Source organism: Astatotilapia calliptera, chromosome 6 (assembly GCF_900246225.1).
Source record: "Astatotilapia calliptera chromosome 6, fAstCal1.2, whole genome shotgun sequence".
NCBI classification, from domain to species: domain Eukaryota; kingdom Metazoa; phylum Chordata; class Actinopteri; order Cichliformes; family Cichlidae; genus Astatotilapia; species Astatotilapia calliptera.
The window spans coordinates 19751401-19776046 of NC_039307.1; the positions used below are offsets into that span (position 1 = coordinate 19751401).

Here is a 24646-nt window from a genome sequence, read left to right on the forward strand (position 1 = left end):
ACTGAGACCAGCTTTGTTGGTGCGGCTCATCAGAGAAAATCCCACTCTGCCTTTTCTTCAGAAAAATAATATGATATCACACCTAAAACCGTTTGCGTGGTATACTCCCACACCCACGATGGACAAAGAGTATCTGCTGACTGATTTCCTTTTTTTAAATACCCGAAACCTGAACAATGACACATCTTCAGTTAAAGACAGGCAAGTACCCCTTTTTCAAACACAAACACACACACAATGTAATTGACAAGGTAAACGCTGTGGATCTCAATTTTTCCACCTCAGTGGGAATTTTTTTTAACTGGTTTTTTTTTTAGTGTGACACAAATTTAGAGGCAGAATCTGTGTACTCTTTTGGTTTGTGTTTTTCTTACTCCAGTCAAACCACAGAAACTTACTGGTCGAACTGATGAACTTTCACAGATTGTGGTCCAAGTGCTAGTTTCACTGAAAGCACAGATTTTAGCCATGTATTTGTGCCCGTAATGTTGAAACTACAGTAATCATGTATTATTATTATTATTACCTTTATATGTTTAGTGCATTTCATTTGGTTTCATTAACAAAATTGCTTCACATTGTGATCAATCAATAAGAAAGCAAGAAACATAAAGCAGTCAAAGTCTGTGTTTGTGAATCTAACACCTGGGGCATGTCATTGACTAAAATAGCTTTTTCATTATCTTATCACTTCAAGATGACAGCATGCTGTCAGGACCATTGAGCCTGGCCTTTGTGCTTACTTAAGCTGCTGTTGATATGGATGATGCACACAATATATGCATTCAGAATTGTATGGGAAGTCGTTTCCATCGAGACCAGTGAGGTCACGTTGTCAGTATATTTCCTAGGAATTTGGGGGAGGATTTGCAACCTAAGGGCGGGGCAAAGAGAGGCATGTCAAGTAATACTTCCAGTGAAAAGCCACAGATTACTTTTTGGTATGTGGTATGTGCATTTTCACTATGCAACACTTTTTTTTCTAACTAAAAGTTACATAAAACCTTTTATAAATGACTGACTGAACTGGACATTCATTCAAATAAAAGATTTTAAATCTCCGTCATATTGCTCAACTTTTACGGATAAAATAAATGTTTGCATTTACAATAAAGGCTGCAGGTTGCTTAAGTGCTAGTGTGTCTGCTTGCAGATACAACATGGGATATATGCAGCGTAGTTTCACATAAAGAATCCATTGTCATGCAGGAATGCTGAAACACAAGAGACACGAGAAGTAAACAAGAAATGAAGAATGTGGCTGTAGATTAATGGAAGCAACAAAATCTTAATCAGAACAAAGACTTAAAGAGTGTGGTTTAAAGAAAGAACTTATTAAAAATAATGTGTCTATCATTTAAAAAAATCCCTCTCCAAAGCAACTTTGAGATACCGTTTTATAAAAGTGTTATATAATTTTTGTTGAGATTTTATTTTTATTTTTTTTTACTTCCTACTACTTAAAAAAAGAAAAAAAATCAAATGTTTCTAGTAACTTTCTAGTAGCTGGAGTTCTACGCTGACTCCACAACAGATAGATGGATTCTTTTGAAGAATAAACAAACAGGTTCCCTTCAAGTTCACCATCTGATATGTATGTATTTGTGTAAATGCATCTGAACTTGATGTTTTAGTTTTGATTGCTGTGACCAAAAACAAAGATTGAGAAGAAACGATTACAAATCGAGCTGTTGCCCCTCTTTGACAATTTCCTGTAGACTGATGCAGAGGTGGAAAACTTGTTCCAAGCAGTATTTGCATTGGCAGTTTGCACAGAAGATCCCGTCATGTGCGGAACTTGCCATGCGCAGTGCCTTTGTGACACAGCGGTCTAAAGGTGTGTAAATTTTCAAATATAGAAAATTATAAAGATTACAAATCAGAAGATCTGGTCTAGTGTTATTTGGAAGAAGATGTCTTATGAATGCCACATGAATGTGTTGTAAACAAATTCCACAGTTTCCGTTTTAGAGTAGGTTGTGGAGTCAAACACACCTACTTTTCCCTAAGTCACTTTTGATTCAGGAACACACTTACAACAGCTCATCCTGCCTGACCTGCGCTGTAAGCCACCATCATGTCTGATGCGCCACTTGACATCATGCTGAGAGAGCTAGGTGAGCGTATGCGGATGTGTGTTCAGACTTGAAAGCCTTGCACTATAACAAATACAGAAACCATCCATAAAACATAAATTGTCATATCAGCTATGCCTTGCCTCAATGCATAGCGCATAGATCATGGATGACAGAAGTGATGACAGATGTCACAGTGTGTGCGCATTACAACTTCTTTGTTTACAAGACAAACTTTATAATCCTTTGCTCCGTGTCGCTAATTCTGCTGAACTCCTTAAAAATGAGTACAGGTAAACGCATTTATGAGAGCAAAGCATATAAAATAGAGATGTGATGGAAAAAGTGGTGGAAAAAAGTGTGATTTTGTAAACCACACTAAGAGCTGTCTTAGAAAACTGATCAATCAAAAGAAATATGAGGTGTGAGGCCAAAATATAAAGTATCGCATTTCTGATAATGAAAGAGCCTATTAAAATTTTAAACAACTGGAGTGCTTTGTTACAAGTGCATATCACAGTGACACTGAGGATTACTGAGATTAGGACTGAGAAAAACCTAATGAAAGACACCTGCCACCTGATCATCCGCGTAACACTCATTCCGGTTGTGGTGTTGAACTGTTTTACCTTATTCAAAGTGTACACTGTAGATGCAAATGAAATGGAGAATCAAAGATTTCTAAAGAAAAAAAACACATAGATGCTGATAAAGTTTCACTCTCAGGATGATTCATCTTTCTATTTGTTTTAACTCTTTCCTCCTTGGATGCCTACCAGGAGCAACGTTTGTTTCTCATTTCTGAACTGAGCAGTTTTTGGTCTTACCAAGGCTACTCTTGAAAAAGAGTACCCGGACCCTAATGCTGGTTGAACCACATCTTTATTGACATATATACTTGTTCATTAAGGGAACAGGGGAGGTTGTCGAATGTCGTTTTCATAGGGGAAACAGTTACGTTTGTGCTAGCAGTGTTTGGTAGTTAGTGGAGAAGAGGTCACGTTACATGGATAGTTTGTAGTAGTGAAATACATTTTGCACTTTGAAGGATATTTCTTTTGATACATCTGTGATGTACAGTAGGTTACACACCGAGTATTTCTCTTGGCTTGATGAAAGCAAGCTGGTTACACAATCAGCTTTACCTCTGAATTCCTGGGAAGATATCTGAAATGTGTCTGACCTGGAAGATAAATCTAGATCGAGGATTGTCAAATTACCACCATTGCTTGGACGAATGGAAAGAATGCACTACGCTACATTTCATTTATCCACAGTTGGGCTTTGATAAATGAGCTCAGAATGTGAAACAGAGGGCAGTGCGCTTACTGAAAAACTAGTTTTAAAAAACTATATATATGTATATATATGCATCTGGTGAATAACCATAGGAAATTAACAATATTCTATTTAAATAACTTTTAAATATTATTGAAAACTTCCAGGGTCACTATACTGTTCAGGTAGTAAAACAAATCAGGGCTCATTGTTTAGATCTTTGAGTTTCTGTTTGTGCCGATACTCAGTGGGTTCCACAAGATTTATTTAGCGTTACCTTAAATACCTCAAATATAGTGTAAAGGTCTTTATTTGGAAATGAAAGTGTCAAGTGTAGGTGTTGTTGGCACATTGCAGTTTAACACAAACAGCTAATCTATTGACATCGACTGTGGCTTAAATTTATGTGCACTTGGCAGCCAATCAAAGATTTGCATTTTCTGTCATTGATAGAAGAATTTTCCAATTGAAACCAATTAATTTCAGTCTTATGCTCTGCTCTGCAGCTCCACCCCTCTCATCTTACGTAAACATTTTTCTTCTTCCTTTTGGGAAGAGCTTGTTCCTTGCCAAACCCAGGCTATTGTCTTCCTCCTATATGCATGTGCGCGCGCACACAAGACCGGAGTCAATTGGATTGTTTCCATTTCTAATCTTTAATCTATACATAAATATATGTATATTACACAATAAATATATATTGTGTAATATATGAATTACACACACACACACACACACACACACACATATATATATATATATATATATATATATATATAGAGAGAGAGAGAGAGAGAGAGAGATAGATATAGATATATACACATATAATTTATGCTCCATTTTAATGTTTTGAAGCATCGCAAAATATCTGGCCCAGTGTTTAGCTTACACACAAAATGCTCATGTTATCTAAATCCAATTTAAACCCTTCCACTTAAGATGCCAGTATGCCAAAAAAAAGTGATGTAAAAGCAAAGAGATTAACAAACACAAATTTTGCTGGAAGGTCTTTATGTTAATGATAATGTCTAATTTTAAATCAGCATTGGATTCATTCTTAAAATGCACACACCACTTACTGTGAATTATTGTCACACTAAAAACTAAAGTCACTGTCAGATGCTTTCCAGGTGCTGTTCCATGTTGGATCTGATGGCACTACAGTGCTCATAATTCCATCAATTTTGACAAGCTCTCCAACACCACTGGCTGAAATGCAGCTCAAAGCATGACAGAGCTTCCACCGTGTTTTGTGTGCACTAACCTTAACTCTCTCCTGACTTACCCCATTGATATTGATGTTTTGAACCACAAGCACTTAATTTTCAGTCAAGTTCTTTTGTAATCTAGTATACCTCAGCATTTTTGTCATGTTTCCCTTCATTACAATGGATTCTTGACAGCCACCCTTCTATTGAGACCATTTCACTGAACGGTAAATCGATCGACAGAAGGGCCAGACGCATCTCTCATGTCCCGCGTCAGGTCTTTGCTGGATTTTTTTAAGGATAATGACTCCCTTACTGTTCATCTGCTGTAGATAGTTTTTAGGCGTACACTTGTTCAGTTTCTTCAGATTTTTTAAGGACGCACTACGCAACCTGCTGGGACATGTCAACCTTTCTGTAAACAGCTCCTTAGAAATCACCCTGTTGGGTTTTTTTTCATAGATTCAACCAAAGAAACAGGAACAAACCATGTGTTTTTGTGACGGGCTAGTAACAGAGTTTCTAAAGATATCATTTAAACTTGGTTTCTTGCTAAATTGTTTGTTATGTGGTTCATCTTTTGTTTTACAGCATATGTGCCTGGAATGATTCATAGGTCAGTGTTGTGTCAAGTGGCTTAAACAAAAGTTCCCTGAAAATGATCAGGTACAAGGACTGAACTAAAATCAAGTGAAAAAGAAGCCAGTGTCCAAGGAAAAACTTTGAAAGGCCTTCAGAAAACCTGGAAAACAAGCTCACTTTAAAAAATACAAGAAAGTCTTGGAAACAAAATATAGAGGAGTCAGTAAATCTTTATTAACATCACCAATGAGGTTGTATTTTTATGTTTTTGTTGCTGCTTGTTGATTGGCCATGCTGATTTTCATGAACCTAGAGGAGTGGAGACAAAGAAGGAATTGTAGAACTTTTCCAGCGTCTCTAGTTTTGCCTTAGAATAGTGTCATACCTTTCGCCTTTCCTGCTAGTTTATACTTAATATTTTTGTTATCGTTATTATTATCAGGACAGCTGTTTCCATGTAAGTCCCAATTAAGTGGAATATTGAAAAAAACTTTATTACTAACTACACCTTAGATCATATTTTTAAACTGCGCATTATGTTTTATACTCTTGTAACTGTGAAGCATGTGCAAAAAGAAGACGCATTTACATTTTAGGACTTTTATAGAGTATGTTTTCAGAAAAACAAAAAGTTGAGATAAGCTTTCACAACAAGCACAACTATAGCTTGTGAAAGTGAAATATTAGCGGTTTCTTATGATCAAATTATAGTCAAGTTACAGAAGTAATGTAATACCAGGCTCTTTAAATATGTTGTAATACAGTCTAAACACGTTACAATTTATATAATAATAATAATAATAATAATAATAATAATAATAATAATAATAATAATAATAATAATAATGCCTCACCTTTGGTAAGATAAACATGCATTTAGGGATGGGAATCGAGAACCAGTAGTCCAATTCCTTGGAGTTAGTCTACCTGCCTATTGATCCCGCTTAGCAGTTTTTGCGCTTGTGCTAGTCATCTGATTTCAGCTTAACTGTGAGAGGAGGAAAATAGCAACACAGTCTAGAGCATGGATATGGACATTTATTTTATTATTATTGCACAAAAGGACGAGATAAATGGTAAAGTGGAAAACTGCATCCAGGACAGAAACAACCGCATTATGCTGCTAACACAACTTTGTTTTTTGCAAGCATCTGCACAGATAGCATGCTAATGCTAAGCTAGCCAAGAACCCAGAGGGAAAGCTGAGTGAATGCTGACCCCAGCAGCCAGACCCTGAACTTCAACGGGTAACAAGCAGATAAGCAGTCAGGCTGCAGTCTCACTTTTTACCTGTTCACGTTTCTAAAGCAGAATCACTGTGACAATCGCTTTTTTGTGCTGGTTTTCATCTTTGAAAATTAAGTCATTAAGTAGCTACTGCATTATTTTTTAAGAAGAGTGTTCTGTGTAATATGCGTAATAATTATTTTTTGAGTAAGACTCCAACACTGATCACAACAAACATGCACAAACATTTGACCCACAGCATAAAATTAATTCACATGAATGTAATTTCTTTATTGCTACTTAGCAATGGTGGTGACCTTAAAAAAACCAATGATAACTCAATGAGAATCGATAAGTGATATCGATATCACATCATGCATCCCTACATCAATTAGTTAAATACAACATGCTGCAACACTGAGGAAACTCTAGTGTGATGGGGTGTTTTGCAACAACAGAGCAAAGTTGTGACAACATCAAATTGGGCTTTGCAGTTTTTGTTTGTGGGGTTAGTTTAGGGTGTAGTCTCAGGTCTTCTGCTTTTCGCATCCCCTACAAAATAAAAGCACAAAGCTAATACAGGACAAATGCTCAGAGATGGTAAGAACCTAAATTAGTAATAAAATAAAATAAAATTAGATCATGAAAATATAATGAAATGAAACTTGTAATAGTGGAAAAGCTTTATATATTAAGAAAAATAATATTTAACTGATAGCTGGAACAAGTCTTTCAGTTTACAATTAAGTTTCATACTTTAAGGATTTTGATATTTTTGTACTTTTAATTATAAATAAAAATATGTTCTTTCAAAGTACAGTTTTGCCTATTAAGATCTTAATAGGCTGTTTCTTTCACTTGTTTCTATTCTGTCCATTTCTGAAAAATACGCTATTCAGTCTTATATAAAATTATCCAGATACATTCAGGTTGTAGTAGGAGCGTCATAATCATATCACATTGTTGTTTGTTTGCGTTTAAAACTTGAAATTAGCATTACACACAGAGTGAGAAACACACATAGATACATAATCTGGACCACCCCGCCCCGGTCCCGCCCAGCGGCCAGACCCCACGGAGAACAGACGGCGGGTCATGTGACAGCAGCGGTTTGTGAACGACAAAAGCGGACTCACACAAATGCTCTGCCACAGTGAGACACACATACACAGAGGAGTTTCGTAACTTGGGGAAGTTTTACGGAGCCATCGATCACAGAATCGTCTTGTTGTTGTTTTTTTCCTTGATGTCAGTGACACAGCGGAGGACCGAGCGTCGCCTTTTCAGCGGAGAGTCTAATTGAGTTTCTCCCTGGGAAGGGAACCTGTGCCTTTCAGCAAGGCAGCCGCGAAACTACCGTCTCTCCTTGCAGGAAAAGACCGTATACCCCATCTGAGAGGTAAGTCTGACTCGGTGACTTCTTGACAGCATTGTGTCCGCCGGGCTGCCTCACAGGCTGACCCCGGCACGGTCTAATTTTCCTATCGGAAGTCAGTAATTGCAACGTGGTCTTTTAATAAAAGCTGGATGTGGTAGTGGGATTGATGTAGACTATTATTCCTAATAGATTACAGCAGGGAGAAGTAGTCCATAAATTAAATTTGCGGGTCGGGGTTTTAATGAGAACAGACGGCTCGTGCGTAATTTGAGGTTTGATTAATTAATTAGTTAATTACTCACAGCTGTTTTCTGTTCCGTGCCTTCAAATCAGCATGTTTGCTTAATTTATCTTCCTATAACACTGACAGTGGTGAACGTTGTTCTTCTTAATTTATTGATTAATGATTAATGAGCTCAACACTGGCTGTAACTTATGTAACCCGACTTTAGGCTGTTACAAGTCACGGGGAGACGATGCTATTTTGGGCTTTCAGAGCCTTTTAAAAACTAAGGCTGTTGTTAATTAACATAAATGTGGGTTTATTTGTGTATGTGTCTCCCCCCCGTTATCAAATAACACAATGCGTTATTTCTTTGTTGTATAAATGTAGATTATAGTAAAGTTATTACTTGGGGATCCTTTTTATCTACTAATTACTACCTTTTTTTTATTCTGTTACATTTTAGTAAGTTTTGAGAAGTACATTTTAGATTATTTAAAAATGGATTCACTTTTTTTTTTTTTTTTTTTTTTTTTTTTTTAATATGTGAGTTGGGGGGAAGAAATATTTCCATATAAGGAAAACGGCAACATTTTGAGAAATGGGTGTTTGCTGGGCTCATCAAGTGAAATGAATCATAAGGACTATCATAATTATTGTTGTTTATTGCGCACATGACTCATTTATTCATAGGTCAGATTGTGAAACTGTAGAGGCTGACGTTGATGCAGAATAGAGCAGTGATTTGAAAGACGAGCCTCAGATTTTGCTGTGTGTCTGTGCTGAGTTCAGTTACAGATGGGAAAATATGTGACAGGTGTGTGTGGGTGAGGGTGAAGGAGAGGGCATCTGCTTGTTTGTTTTTTCCCAAACTGTCACACCTGAGATGTTGTTTCAGTCCTGTTGTGTCACTGCATTCTTTACAATACACATCTCTCCCTGTACTCTCCCTCTGTGTTTCTCTGTCTCTCCCCGTTTCCTGTGCTTTGTTTCAAGGCTGAGGCTTGCGTCACGCATTCCACTTGGCATATGAAGCCCTTATCCTGTTTAGAGCCTGGAGAGAGAGAGAGAAAGACGGGAGGAGAGAGGGAGAGAGATGTGGGGGGTGGATGGGTGGAATGAGGGCGACATCTCTCCCCTCCCTGTTGCCTGAAGTTTGTACTTTTGTTTCACTGTTGAGCAGAAAAACACGGATGAGTCGCTGTTCCGTCTGTGTATTACCTGTTTATTTGTCTGGCATTAGTGCAGCACAAACACGCACACACGCCCCAAATACTCCACCCATCCCTACGCCTTTTTTCCTGAATCAACATGCTGATGTTATCTGGTGGAACAAAATGCGCAAGACTGTGTGTACACACGCACGCACATATGCACGCGCGCACACTCTGCTCAAAGGGCATGTGCTAGGGAACATTAGGGCTAAACATTAAACGGGTGGATGTTGAGTAGTTGGTGATTCTCCATGAGAAGTTGAGGAAATAAGGACACGCTGCTCCACAGGCGGCCATAAACGTGAAAAGCTGTGACTAGTTGCACAAGTTTGCAGAGTGACAGGACACGGATGCTTAAACACACACCGAACACTTGTGTGTTCAAACCACTGGATTGAGCCACTGTGACTGTGTAGCTCCTTCTTTACTGCCCCCCACCCCCCCATGTTTGAGGTTCATTGAAGTTTTGTCATATTTTGGTTGAAACCCACTTCATTTTCTTCCCCATTTCTCTCTCTGCCCTGTTCTTTCCACTTCCATTTTGACATAGTTTGGTCAGAGCGGCTGTTTTCTTTGCCCTTTCTCTCCTTCCAGCCCCCCACCCCACCTCTCTTCTCTCAGACTAGGGAGGTGTAATATGTGTGTGTGGAGTCAAACAGGAAACCGCAGGCCCCCTGCAGCAGCACCCCCCTTTTGGCTTCGCTCTCCTCTTCCTCCTCCTCCACCTCCTTCTCCTCTGTACACCCCCCGACCCATCACGCAGTGTGGAAATAATAACAGTCAGACTAAACTCTAAGGGCTTCCGCTTCTCTCCCTCTTCTCTTGTTCTCTCCTTCCCTCTGTCCTCAGTTGTCTGGAAAGCCTCAAAACGCTGCGCACTCTCTCGCGCACCCCGTCAAGTTCGACTTGAGGTGCGCGTGTGTGTCTCTGTCAGTGTTTGAGCCTCGCGACCAGATGAGTCTGGTGTGTCTTTAAATGTGTGTTTCTGAGATGATGGATCCTGTTTCCTCTCCCCTGCTGATGCCCCCCCCCCCCCCCCCCCCCCCGAGGCCTGCAGCCTCATAGTGTAGTTGAGAGGAGCTCAGGGGGACTACGTGTGTGTGTGTGTGTGTGTGTGTGTGTGTGTGTGTGTGTGTGTGTGTGTGTGTGCATGTGTCTTTGGGGGCGTAAAAATACGAGAAGTGGGCTGCGTGGCTCGGATGAGGGAATGGGGGGGGAGGTTGGGGGTAAGCAAGGGCCTTAAAGCAAGAGGAGTCAAAATTGGAGCATGTGCTGGGTTATTAGGGGAGTCATGAGCAGGAAGTGAGGTAAGGGTTGAAAGCAGGGAGCAAGGGGCTACACTTGGGAGTGAGAGCTTGAAAGGGGGAATAAATTGGAATGAGTGAGGGGCAACAGAAGAAGTGAGAGTACTTTAGGGAGAGGTCAGGAAAGGGAAAAGTTAAATGTTGGCATAATATTGGATGAGTACCTGGATGAGTCATGCAATTAGGATGTTAAATTAAGACTAATGGGCGCCTTTCCTGAAGAGTGTGAATAGGTAGTGAGTTTGTATGTGAGGTTCTCCTTGAGTCGACTGATATCACGACATGAAGCATTACAGGACTGTCACAAGGTGAGAATGACTTAAGTGAAGAGGGGGTAAAGAGGCTAGAAGACGCTAGGCTGAAAATGTGTGTGTGAGTGTATTGTGGCATGTTCTTGGACAAAGATGTTGTCTGGAGGTTTTTGGTCTCTCTGGTGATCTCATCATCTCCAGCCTGTTGCCATTAGAGAGAGACTTTGTGTGTGCCGGCCAGCTTTTGTCTGCGTGTGTTCCAGTATGTGTGCGTGTCTGTAATAATTTAGTCCTTTTAGTGATTTAGTGTGTGTATTCTGTTGAGCTAGCAGAAACGTGTGTGTGTGTGGGGGGGGGGGGGGGGGGCAGGGAGTCCAAGCCACAATATTTTCCCCTTCAGTCATGTTTTTTTATAACATTCACAGAGGGGGAGAGAATAAGAGTGTGGGGTGGTGTGCGGTTCAGATAAATACAGTAGTAAAGACATGAGCGATTGCTGGGGAGCGAGTGGAGAAGAGTCCAGGGGTGGAGACACAATAGAGGGGTGTAGAAGGTGGTTGCAGAGTGGGTTGGGGCTGAATACACAGTAGTTCCACTGACCTAGAAGGACAATATTTGCGGACATGCACAAACTCAAACCCAGTAGCAGAAAAAAAACCTAGCCCAAGTAGGGCGACTTATTTATCGTGATGATGCAGGAGTTTGGTTTGTTTGTCTGTTTTTACCTGGAAAGGCAATAAAGGAAAAGAGTGCTGACTAATTCCTGTCCTCGAGTATGTCAGTTCAATTTCATAGAAAATAAGAGCACAGTCTAGTGAGAGCTATGACAAATGCAATCAGCCTGATGCTGCGTAGAAACAAGTAATAGGAAAATATCCAAATTAATTAAACCAAAGATATTCAGGTTAATGTCCTATAAGAAAGAACTCTTCACATTTTCATGGAATATGTTTTTGGTTTTGTCTTGTTTTGTTTTGTTTTTGGTTTTTGGGGGGGGATTCCTGTGGGAACTTCTTAAACGGTTAATTCAGTTATCAGAAATGCTGCTCCAGCTGCAGTTTATCTCTAATCTGCTGAGGCCTTGTGGCCACTGAGGAAGATGCTGCACGGCTGAGTGAAATTTCTTTCCTGTGATTGTTACATTTGTGCGACTCATTGTGCTTATTCTTTCATGAGACACCCAGAGGGAAAGTTTCTCCCTCCTTTGCTTGCCATCCTGCTGTCACACGTTATCTGATGACTCCTTTCTGTTCATTTTCCTGTGTGGTAAAACCCAACCACTAGGCACACGCCTGTTTTTGGATTGAAGCAAATAACGTGAATTATTTGCCGTCCCTGCTGCACGACACCGGGCTCTGACGCCATCGGCCAAATTCTCCCCTGCGTTTACTCGTACCTGTGGCCAACTAACCAGCTGCCAAGAACTCGTTTTCGCGTCTGTCGTGCTAAAGTGTTAATAAAAGGGGAAATGCAAGACTATGTATGACAGGTGAACTCTGAGAGCAGCATGTTCCTGTCACTGCACGCATTCTTTCAAAGAATTTAACATGCACTGAGCGATGCATATGTTGTTCAGTGAGAGATGAAGCCAGATAAGTGAGGCTCTGAACACTTTGTTTGTGAATATACATGTTCTCACTTACAGGCGTACACAGCCCACACCTGCCCAGCCCTAAAGTCAAAAGATAATTAACACTTCCTGTATGACAGAGCCTAAAGGAGCCTCTGAGTTACTCATGCCTGCCTTGCACTAGTGACAGCATAACATTTTCCAGTTTTCCGATCCATTCTCATAAATTAAATATCTCTTGAGCGCCTTGAGGGAATTTCTCCAAATTTGGCTCAAATGTTCACTTGGATTCAAGGATTTACTGATTAGAATTGGCAAAGATTGAGGGTACCGTGGCCCCCGATGATATCCGAAGAACACCTGAAGGAGATTTTGTCACATTTGGCACAAACATAGACTTGTACTCTGGGATGAACCGATTAGACTTTGGTGACCTTACACATTTGGTGAGGTACTGATAGTGACGCTACTCACTGAAACCTGGCTCTGTGATCGTCTGCTCAAGATCCGGAGGAGACACGAACTCAGCCTCACGCACGCGAGTGTCAGTCCAGAGCTCTGATAAATAGGAGGGTTACGTCAGGAACGGCATCCGGTGTAAAACCTGTGCCAAATCAAACATGCAGATCCATCTGCTGTGGCAACTGCTTAACAAGCAGCTGAAAGGAGCTTCTTCCACTAAGTACATCTATGTAGTTTGTATATAACAGGATATAACTGACAACTTAACTGGTATAGAATTACAAATCTACAGTAAGTATAAAGGAAAAATAAAAACAAGGAAAATAAGGTTTGCTTAATATTGTGGTGATGTGGACGTGGCATGAGACAATAACTACTTTAAAATGTCATCTTGGACTTTGGGACATTGTCGTGCATGTTTGTGACGTTTGGGACCAGAACATTTTCTGGTCGCGGTTTCTAATGTTTTTCATCAGTGACACCTTGTTCCCAGATGGGATTTTGTTTATTGTGTGTGTTTGTTTCTGGCAGACCTTCTGCTTCTTTTATACACAGCAGGTATTTGCTGCTTTCTTTTCCTTAATCTGTTCTTCTTTTGGGGGGTTTTGTCAGTGATTTTGTTTTTCTTCCTTTTTTCCGAATTCAGAATCTGTTTGTGTTTCATACTTGGTCTCATTGTCACCTTAATGTGTGATTTACAATGACAATAGAACAACTGCTTGACCTCAAGTTGAACTACAGTACAGTACAAACCCGGATTAGAAAACACGCCCTCAAAACACACCCAGTTCCCACCTGACGGTAGGCTCTTTGTTTCTTTGGAGCCGGGCAAAGGGTGAGGCTTCAGTCGTCATGTTCACACCCTTCCTGAGCCAGCTAGTGAGCATCCTGCTTCACCATTGGTCTGCTCCCCATCTGGGGGGGGTGTGTGTGTGTGTGTGTGTGTGTGTGTGTGTGTGCGCATTCCTATATGTGTGCACTAGGGTGTAATGACTTGTTCTTGCCCATTTGTTAATAATTAAAGGCTAACTTGTCTTCAGACTGTGGACTTTAATCAGGTCACACACACGGAGACTGCCTCAGGGTACATTCTTTGACAGTTCATGTTGCCTTAATGCACCAGCAGACGCGCGCACACACACACAAGCACACAAAGAAGCTAATAAACACCCTCATGTAGCACAAGCAGAGTCATCCCAGCTGCACCTGGCCATTCAAAGCCAAGGTAACTGGAAACACCTTTGAAACCTCACACGCTTTTGATCCAAAGTGTGTGTGTGTGTGTGTGTGTGTGTGTGTGTGTGTGTGTGTGTGTGTGTGTGTGTGTGTGTGTTGCATTCTCGTTAAAAAAAAACCCAGTCCCTTTAATTCACAAGTCTGAATGTCGAGTGTTTTTGATTGACATCGGCAGCGCTCTGTCAAACGCAGAGTACCTGTTTGAAACCATGACTGAGTGGTGAAAAAAGAGGAGATGATGTGTCAAGTTTGACAGAAAAAAATATGTCTGGGGCTGAACCAACGTTGATCGTGCCCTCGCGGTCTCCTTTATGGACGTTGGGGCTATATGTAACTAAGGGTATCTGCTTATCCGTTTTCAGGCGCTCTGACCACAAGACGAATCTTGTGGTCAGAGCCGCTCTGCCCCAAGCAGCATGCCCCTGGTAGGGTCTCCCAAGGCAAATTGGTCCTGGGTGAGGGGCATGACAAAGTGCGAAAGTCAGAAAACACTCCACCTTGATGCCAGACTTGGGCTTGCTGGCCAAGTGCCTGGCAGATGGACTTTAAGCCCGTGGTGCAGCATGGTCCACCCTCCTGTAGAGGAGGACAAGCTGCAGTGGTTGGAGTTTTGTCAGTCAGGCAGCAGACAAAGCAAAGTCTGCAGCTGTAGTTGCTCGTTAGCATTCATGTTGAGACTGTTTGCACATGGCTATATTTAAAATTTTAAACTAAAAGAAAAATTTGACAGAATTATTCTTCTACTTTATTCTGACCATTAATTATGACCTCAGATTTAGGTTCTCTACCGTTTTTGTTTTGTTTTTGTGTTTTTCTTTTTTTGGGGGGTCACTTATACTCAGGGGAGTGTGATAGAGGTGCATTATCTGAAGGATGTGTCCTTTTGCTTTCAGTACTTTAAGTAGAGAGGTGACAAATGTTTGAATAAGTTTTAAGTGTTTCTACAATGTTGCATTGGTGCATAAAGTAAATTATTATCAAGAGTGTGAGCTTAGTGTAAATGTCTTCCCTGTATATTGATTTTTGGTGCTATGTGTGTATTCTGCAGGAGTCTGGCGTGTGCAGCCATGCTGATGTATGATTACCCTCCGAAGACAGACATTCAGCCGGTAAGGTGTGTGTGCGTGTGTGCGCGCGTGTGTGTGTGTGTGTGTGCGTGCGCGCGTGTGTGCGCGTGTGTGTGCGTGTGCGCGTGTGTGTGCGTGTGCGCGCGCGCGCGTGTGTGTGCGTGTACGCGCATTATCATGCCTGATCATGTTTTTGATACCAAACAGCAACCACTACACACGCACCTATACGTGTCTAGACAGACTGGTTCCCACATTCCAGCTCTTCCTGGACAAACAGGCTAATGTACAGTGGACATTTGCAAACAATAGCTACGCACACTGCCAGGCAGTGGGCTAATGAGCACACACACTGTATTCTGAGACAAAACAGTTATCTGCTCCCAAACAGAGCAGCGTTTAAATTTTTTGGCTGGCTGTAATTGTTTGTGTGGCAAAAACATGTTTTCCCTGCCATTCAAAGCAGAATGGAAATTTTTAACCCTCTGCTCTTTTGTCCCCCTTTTACTGCTTCCTCTTCTCTCTACATCCTCTCTTTCACAGTCGTTCTATCCTGGAGTGATCTTCCCCCATCCGCCGCACTTCTACAGAATGCACCCCCTGTCCCACTCTCACACCCCGACCGGGCTGACACACACCCAGATGGAGCCCGTGGACCTGTCTGTCAACAAGCACTCATCTTCCAAGTCCCCTCCCTGCTCCTCTGCGTCGACCCCGGCGTCCCCTCGCAGCTCCCCTGCCTCGCCTTACAGCTCGGCGAGCCGCACCTCTTCCCGCAACTCGCCCCCACACACTCAGTTGCGCTCCTCGCCCTCCCACGCTCTCCCGCCGCCCACTTCCTCCCTTCCATGTCCCACCATTGTGTCTCCGGGGGGCCCCGGGGTCATCCCAAAGTCACAGATCATGGTTTCTCAGATCGTACTGCCTCTGCCCATTCTCCCCTATTACCCACCACATTTGCTGAACCAGCCAATAATGATGAACTCACCTGCCAGCAGCGACGATGACCATTTCAGGATCTGGGAGCCCAAGATAGGTGAGAGCAGTTCAGTGTTTGTGTTGCAACTGTACATGAAGCTAAAAACAAAACAAGAAGTCATTAGAGAATCACATTAAAAACACATCAGTGCAGGAGTCATCGTGAAATGTATCCATTTCATGTTGTTACTGCATTTAAATCACATCACTTTTGTGGCATTTTCTTGTTAAATTTGCAAAAATCGTTTACTGATAAATTATCAGTAAACGATTTTTGCAGAGAGAATGGAAAAATTATCAGTGATAATGAGGAAATGTTTTTCATTCCCTCTGTTCTTAGAATAGCACTTTTTTTTTTTTCCTTTTCTGAGAAGAAAGGTTTCAGTCTAAACTTGACCTCGTGATGGTGCTAGAAGAAACTTTAAGTAAAAAGCCACACTGATAGGATTTATCCTCTGGGGACCTTAGATGCCTGATTTATTTATTTATGTTAACATATTAATTATGAATGTGATTTAGACCTGATCATACTGTCAGCTCACACATTGTTTCATCCCTACCCAGTTCACCCAACGAAGCCTCTGGAGCCGCGAAGTGATACCCACGACCTGCACAAGCCAATCAAAATCGAGACTGAACCCGCTCATGACCCCAGCAGTCACGAGAAGTCATCAGTCAGAGCGATGCCACACGAGTACGAGTAAGTAACACGACGACACTCTGTAGCGAGTTTTGTGTGGACTCAGTGGTCAGCGAGTTGTCACAGCTCCTTCTGTTTTCCATGTAAAAACCCACACGCTGGTGGTGGTGGCCACACACTTCACGTCCCCTGACTCCACACCCCTGTTTCACTAGCGTTTTTGACTCACTCCCTGCTGCCGAAGGTCTTATTCTCTGCTCCCTAATCTGAACTTTTGTTCTGCGTGTTTAAAACAAAAGCATGTTGTCGAGATCATTACATATGCAACGGAATACAACCTACAGTCTTGTTATTAGAGAGTCCTGTCATAAGATATGACTGTTCTTTGCATGTCACTGTAGTTTGAGCCATGTCAGTTTCTGGGGCAGTCCCGGGATCAGGGCGGTGCGGTTCTTATTAGCGGGCAGCCAGTAAGAGCCTTGTGTGATTAGGGGGGAAAAAAAGAAAAACACTGACCGAACTGCGTGAACTTACTGGTTATATCCGAAGATTTAGAGCTTATCTCACTCTGATGGAACATAATTGTTAAAATTTGGCTCCATTTCCAAGTCATAAAACAAACGTTGTTTCCAAATGTATTTTATCATCACCTTGATAACACATTAGAAAATGATCTGTCTCCAGCCTGAGTCTGGACACAGTTCTATTTCCTTCATGTTTGTGGAGCCATAATTTAATTTATTTATTTATTTTGTCTTTAGATTCTTGCTTCTGTGAAGAGCACTGGCTATTTGTTATTGTCTGTTCTATTCTTTTGTCTCACTAACAGAGTTTCGGCCACTGGGGAAGTACAGAAGAATATTTATCCTTTTATTTTCCATCAGGCCCAATAGCCACGCCTCACATTAGAAGCTCTTTTCTTTCTTTCCTTATCTAAGACGTCACAAGTTCATGCCAGCCATCTGGGTCCTGTTACCACCTTCATTCCTCTTCCTACTGTTTTTGTTTGGGTTATTTCTTCCTCTTCTGCTTCCTCCTCCCCTCATTCTCCCTCATTATTATTATTATTATTATTATTATTATTATTATTATTATTATTATTACTGTTATTATGATTGATTTATTAAGCTTTGTGTTCATTGTCCAACATCTCCCCTGCACTTTCTTACCTTCCTCTTCCGGTCCCCTCCCCTCTGCAAAATAAGTTTTTCCTCAGAAGAAATAATTGCAAGTTGGATGCACATGTAATAGTCAGCCCTTGCTGGCAGCTAGTGTATGTCAGTGTTTGTGTGTGTGCTGTGAAGTACACCTCGTTTTTTTTACTTTGGCTGTTAGGGCGGTTCCCTTTACAGGCTGCTCTTGTCATCGTGCCAAACATGAAATAATTGGACCCTAAAGGGAAAAAAAGAGGGTGCATCTTTGTGTGTCATCACATCTTGTCAATAAAGCACACACACATCCTCATAAACAATATGTACGTACAGTTACTATACGCTGGGGGGTGTGTGTGTGTGTGTGTGTGTGTGTGTGTGTGTGTGTGTGTGTGTGTGTGTGTGTGTTAGGGGATTTTCTGCACATTCCTTTATGCAGAATTGATCTGTGTGGAATCATGTTTCAGCACTCAACACCTGCTCTCAACTGACTGACACACACACACACACACACACACACACACACACACACACACACAGTGATGAAAGACAACTCCTCTCTTGTAACTGTAAAACTGGTACATTTTGTGCGTTTGTTTGCACACACAAAGAAACAGGACTTGATGTGCTCTGACTGGGAACAGTGTTGCAGATTCACCTGCTGTTTGACAGTTTTCAGTCTCCTGGAGTTGGTCAAGGATAAATTTATAAACATTGATTGACAGAGGTTGACAGGGCAAGGCAAAGGTGTGGCTGACTGGAAAAGGCGGGTTTTTCAGCTTCCTGCCTGGCAGAAGTTGTTATTGCATTGAAGCCAAGTTAAACTGTGGGTTTCAGTGTCATAAGAGAGGACTTTTGCTCCCTCTGCTGGCAACATTAGACAAAGATGGACAAAGCACCAGCGTTTAAAATCTTTTTCTACCCTTTGTGTGTTTCTTTTAGGGGTAACAACCCATCAGTAATAGTCCACTCGGGCACAAGGCACCCTTTCCCTGCTGATTCACCTGACACACTGAAAAAACGGAGGATTCACCGCTGTGACTTCAGCGGCTGCGACAAAGTGTACACCAAGAGCTCCCACCTCAAAGCACACCGCAGGACACACACAGGTGAGCCTTCATTCATATACCAGCCGTGCTTTTCCAGAAGCCTCAAACTTTTTGACATCTTCTAACAAACCTCGTGTAATTTCCTCTCTTTGCAGGGGAGAAACCCTACAGGTGCAGCTGGGAAGGCTGCACGTGGAAGTTCGCCCGTTCAGACGAGCTGACGAGACACTACCGCAAGCACACGGGAGTCAAACCGTTCCACTGTCCCGACTGTGACCGCAGCTTCTCCCGCTCTGACCACCTGGCTTTACACAAGAAACGACACCTCCTAGTGTGAAACCCTCTGCCGTGCAACTTGAATGCAACTCTGTGCTGGGTTCAGTGTTGGACTACACCACTTTGACTTTAAAATGAAATTGCTGGCCTTACCTGGACTGCGACAGGGAGTGAGGAAATGTTTCCTCAGGGTTAATGTTTAAACCCTTTCACCTCATTAAGCCAAAGAGAGGGGAAAAAAAGCTGGTTGCCAGCTCACACATTTAAGACCAGCTCATTTTTATAGAAATATGGTAGCTGAACCAAACCTCTGATCAGCTGTGGAAGGGCCAGACACTTTTTTTTTTTTTTTTTTTTTTTTTTTTTTTTTTTTGCTTGCAGCTCCTCAGCTGGCCTGAGAGCAGCGCCCTCTTGTGGCTACACAACCAAAACAGCAGTTCAGTCTGTGCAAGCCACATGGCATGCTCACAAGCTTCTCAGCACAACATGATCTCCAGCTTTAAAGCTTTTTGTTTCACATGCATTCAAGTAAATGTTTGGGACTTGGACACACACTTACAAATACATATTTTTTTTGCTCGCTACGCCAATACAATGTGAAACGTTCCAGAATGTATCCTATCACGCCTACTGTGCATTGTGTCATAGATACTTCAGCTTTTCCTTTTTCTTTTTAAAACACTCGTGCCAACTTCCTCCTTCGGGATCTGCTATAATTAAAAAACAAACAAACACACCACACACCTCATCTGCCTCTGCAAGCTCAGATCATGAAGTGATGACAGGTTGCTAACGCTCGCTTTCTCTTGTACATACACTCTCTTATTAAAAGCAACTCAGCCTTGGTTTCGTGTACTCGTGGGTTTTAACAGTCTAGTGGGCAGTTTCAGTCAGTGAAGTGTTTTATGTTTTCATTCAGAAATGTGAAAGTTGCTGCACAGGGGCATTAATGTGTCGGTGAGGAAAAAGGCACCACCCGGTCAGTTTAAGGGTAGAAGCAATGAAATTGTGTCTTTACCGATTTCTTATGTTGAGTTTGTATCTATGAACTGTGTTTCGGTTTAAGACGTGACACCGAGGTAGCTTTTATTATTGTGTCACACTTTGATACGGGGTGGGGAGAAAATGCAAAATGCAAGGCAGGGAAATTACAAAATAAATTTTTTATTTTTTATTTTTTAATTTTTATATTCAGGAGCAGTTGAGTTATATTCCAGCCCACTCTACACATGCATTTGTTTTAAAAGAAAATTAACTTGTACACAATTAATACTTTATCATTCCCCTAAAAGTCAAATCAGGGATTATTGTTGTAGCAGATATTCTGCTGCCAAACCTTTTTTTTTTTTTCTTTCCTTTTAAAAGTGCCATAAAGGTTTTTAGAGCACAATTTTCCACAGGTGGAGAGCAATACACTTTCTCTCTTTATCTTTTTTTAAATGGCGCCTTTGTACATCTCCAATGTGCACTTTATATATATTTTATAAATATATATATATATATGTATAAATAGTATGTATGAGTACATTATTTAACATTCCCAAAGCCAGACATTTTAAATCACATCAGGTTGGTTTTTTTCTGTTGTGTGTTTTTTTTTCTTTTTCTTTTTTTCTATCACACATTTGCTTTTGGGTTTAATTGGAAGGTGTCCAGTTCAGCAGTTGTCTTGTTTTTGTTTTTTGTCATTTTCTAGTCATGTATACAAGAAGGTGTAACCCCGCCATTTATTCGCATGTACACGTTCACACACCCCGAATGTAGCAGCTCAACTGATCTGCATTTGCTCCTCGATGCCTTTTGCAGTTTGTGCTTTTTTTTCTTTTTTTTTTTGTTTGGTTTTTTTTTTTCCTTTTTGTATCTTTGCAAATACAATTGTCATATTAATATCTATATTTTATAATTCATTATTAGACTGAACGGGCAATTAATGGTTTTTATTAAGCATGATTTTGATACTCTATTACATATTTCTATTTCTAGTGTTTATGATAAACCCTGTCTTTTTTTTTCTAATTAAATCTTACCGTTGGCAATTCAAAGGGAACTCATCAAACTGTGAACGTATGGTCTTTCTGCAATTTAGCATTTTTAAACAAAATATTCATACCACTTAATAAAGTTATTGCAATATTTGAAGCATGTATCGTTGTTTGTGATTCTGTTTTTTGTTCACCTGTTTGCTAGTGAATTAGCTTATTTTAGAAGAGAAAAGTGTGTGTGCATGTCTGTGGATACTACAGAAGGAGAAAAGGACTTTTATTAATTGGCTAGGCAGAGATTTTGAGCTGGAAAGGATGTAGATTGATTAAGGGTAAGTGAAGAGTGTGCTGGGAAACCAGTACTTTGAGGAGCTGCTGAATGAAGAACATCTGAGGGAGGAGAATAAATGGAGAAATTATAACAAATCGGGAAGTGTGGGCAGCGATGAAGAGTGGAAAGGCAGGAGGTCCAGAAGACATACCTGTGGCGGTATCAGTCGGAAAACTTTACATAATTTCCTCAGGGAATCAGTCACAGTTTCTCCAAGATGGTAAGAACAATAACTAAATATTTAATCTTAAAAATTATACATTATATTACAAAGTTATAAAATATAACTAATATACAAATGACTCTAATTATAAAAATTCCACCATATAACACAAATTACATAAATATATAAATATGGTTGATATTAAGGTGCTGTTGCCCAGTGTGTACATTTGTTTTACATGGAGGGATTGTACAGTGAGATAGCCACAGGCAGGAATAAATGGTGCAGATGTCTAGGAGAGAGGGACTTCAACTAGATTGTTTAAAACATTCTTGGAGTATGAGAGAATTCCTGGGGAATGGAGAAGTGAACTGATTTTTCAAGAATAAGGTGGTGTAGTAAAGACAGGTATGATCTGGGGTGATGATCAGTGAGCAGCAGTGCAGCTTAATAGTGCGAAAGAGCGCAACGGATGTTAGCTTTGCTTTGAGAGTGATGATAGAGAAGCACAGAAAGATCAGAAGGAGCTGGACTGTGTGTTTGTCGATCTAGAGAAAGCATATGATAGTAGTACTGAGAGAGGAATTGTAGTGCTACATGAGGAAGTCCGCAGTAGCAGAGAAGTATGAGCATGGCTGAGAACATGTATGAGGCTAGCGAGACAGTGGTGAGGTGCATTGACAGATGGGTTCAAGCTGAAGGTGGGATTACATCAGGGATCAGTTCTGAGCTTCTTGTTTGCAGTGGTGATGGACAGGTTGATAGATGCGGACTATGATGGTGAAGGCATAAAAGTCAGTAGAAGTAAGGCAAAATGCATGTGTGTGAATGAGAGGGAGACAGATGGAAAGGTGAAAGTGGATGAGCTTAAATACTTGGACAGTATAGGTAAAGACAAGACAAAGTGGGTGGAAATGAGGGTCGAGGGTGATATGTGTATGAGGGTAGCGTAAGAGCAAAAGGAAGAAATTACAAGATAGTATTGAGATCTGCTGTGATGTGTGGTTTGCAGAAGGTAGTTCCTACAAAAATGCCGCAAACCACACAAAAAGCTTATGGTGTAAAATCTTTACTCATTTGCATCATGAAGTATTGCCGGCAATAAGTCGGACTCGTTCCTGGTGGGTGATGGGCTCCGCCAGGGCTGCCCTTTGTCTCCGGTTCTGTTCATAATTTTTATGGACAGGATTTCTAGGCGCAGCCAAGTGGCGGAGGGCTTTCGCTTTGGTGGCCTCAGAATCTCATCTCTGATTTTTGCAGATGATGTGGTTCTGTTGGCTTCATCGGGTGAGGGCCTCCAGCTCGCACTGGAACTGTTCGCAGCCGAGTGCGAAGCAGCGGGAATTAGGATCAGCACCTCCAAATCTGAGGCCATGGTTCTCAGCCGGAAAAGGGTGGAGTGCCCACTCCGGGTCGGGGATGAGTTCCTGCCCCAAGTGGAGGAGTTCAAGTATCTCGGGGTCTTGTTCGCGAGTGATGGGAGAAGGGAGCCGGAGATCGACAGACGGATTGGGGCTGCAGCTGCAGTAATGCGGACGCTGCACCGGTCCGTCGTGGTGAAGAGGGAGCTGAGTGTAAAAGCGAAGCTCTCAATTTACCGGTCGATCTACGTCCCTACCCTCACCTATGGCCACGAGCTGTGGGTAGTGACCGAAAGAACGAGATCGTGGATACAAGCGGCAGAAATGAGCTTCCTCCGAAGGGTGGCTGGCCTCTCCCTTAGAGATAGGGTGAGAAGTTCGGCCATCCGGGAGGGGCTCAGAGTAGAGCCGCTGCTGCTCCACATCGAAAGGAGCCAGCTGAGGTGGTTCGGGCATCTGACAAGGATGCCTCCTGGGCGCCTCCTGGGTGAGGTGTTCCAGGAGGAGGAGGCCCCGGGGCAGACCCAGGACACGCTGGAGAGATTATATCTCTCGGCTGGCCTGGGAACGCCTTGGTATTCCCCCGGATAAGCTGGAGGTGGTGGCTGGGGAGAGGGAGGTCTGGGCCTCTTTGCTTAGGCTGCTGCCCCCGCGACCCGGCCCCGGACAAAGCGGATGAAGATGGATGGATGGATCATGAAGTAGTTATGGAGCATTAGAGATTTGTGCAGATTTAATTTTTTTAAATAAAAACATCCATTTTCAGAGACTTCACTCTAAGCTTTTTGGATTCTTTATGTGTGACTGCACAGCATGTTTAGTCTAGCACTCACCCCTTGCACCTGAAGAAAGCATGAAAGGACGTTTTTACAGTCAAGTGCAATTTAATCTCTCTGTTCAGGGAACTCCCACAAAGAAAATGAAGTGACAGCACTTACAGTTGTTACAGTTGTCAGGTGTGGATCAAAAGAGGTGTGCCAGTTTATGAATGCTTGATCCCTACTGATGATAACCAGACAGAACAGCAGTGAAATAATGGTTATCATCAGCTTAGTGATGATTATTTTTGGGATAAGGAGAACACAAGAGTGTTAAAAGACTGTAACATGACTTTTAATGTCACTAGATTTTCTTAGTGAGAGAGGTGGAGTAGTTGAATTCAAATAAAACATATTTGTTCTTTGTTTACTAAATACCAAACCTGTGATTTATTACACCCCCAGTAGTTTATTTCAAAGTTAGAAATGTTAAAATGTTACACTGCCTTGCAGCAATACTGTTACTACTATAAGAATGCAACATTGAGGGACAAAAAAAATACAGCTGCATACTCATTACGTGCAATAGCCCTTTACTTTGGATTTTCTGTGTTGTGCATATTAGAGATGATATAAACGAAAGAAAAAGCGAGGGCTCGTCCGGGATTTGAACCCGGGACCTCTCGCACCCTAAGCGAGAATCATACCCCTAGACCAACGAGCCGCTGAGCAAGCAAGCAGATTAATATGTATATAAATCGTACTCGTCATCACTAGTTGTACTCATTTTAGTCTGTTTTGTTTTATTTGTTTTTGTGGGGTTTTGCGTGTAACAGCAGCTGTTGTGCGGACTCTCGTTTCACCGAGCTTCAGAATAGAGGT

The 24646-nt window shown here is 41.6% G+C and overlaps 1 protein-coding gene and 1 non-coding gene across 4 annotated transcripts; one reads left to right on the plus strand and one right to left on the minus strand.

Annotated features, from left to right (window-relative positions):
* Positions 1–7417: 7417 nt before the first annotated feature.
* Positions 7418–19508, plus strand: klf3 (Kruppel like factor 3 (basic)). 3 transcript variants are annotated; one of them, XM_026170930.1, is made up of 6 exons: positions 7418–7769; positions 15057–15117; positions 15619–16111; positions 16618–16753; positions 18787–18953; positions 19049–19508. In XM_026170930.1, exons 2-6 carry the CDS (start codon positions 15076–15078, stop codon positions 19228–19230), a joined length of 1020 nt encoding a protein of 339 aa, XP_026026715.1. In that variant the 5' UTR covers positions 7418–7769; positions 15057–15075; the 3' UTR covers positions 19231–19508. The 3 variants fall into 3 exon arrangements, with proteins under 3 accessions (XP_026026715.1, XP_026026714.1, XP_026026716.1); XM_026170929.1 differs by lacking the exon at positions 7418–7769 and having other exon boundaries at positions 14103–15117; XM_026170931.1 differs by lacking the exon at positions 7418–7769 and having other exon boundaries at positions 15059–15122.
* Positions 19509–24416: 4908 nt separating this feature from the next.
* On the minus strand, positions 24417–24488 carry trnap-agg (transfer RNA proline (anticodon AGG)). The gene has a single exon. It is a non-coding gene; the product is annotated as a tRNA-Pro (tRNA).
* Positions 24489–24646: the final 158 nt, after the last annotated feature.

What these genes read in the sequence shown, in the direction of transcription:
- klf3 (XM_026170929.1), top strand. Translation starts at nt 15,040, where the DNA reads ATGTGTGTATTCTGCAGGAGTCTGGCGTGTGCAGCCATGCTGATGTAT. An exon ending in GATCTGGGAGCCCAAGATAG is followed by an intron (nt 16,112 to 16,617) that starts GTGAGAGCAGTT and finishes ATCCCTACCCAG; the next exon opens with TTCACCCAACGAAGCCTCTG. An exon ending in ACACCGCAGGACACACACAG is followed by an intron (nt 18,954 to 19,048) that starts GTGAGCCTTCAT and finishes CTCTCTTTGCAG; the next exon opens with GGGAGAAACCCTACAGGTGC.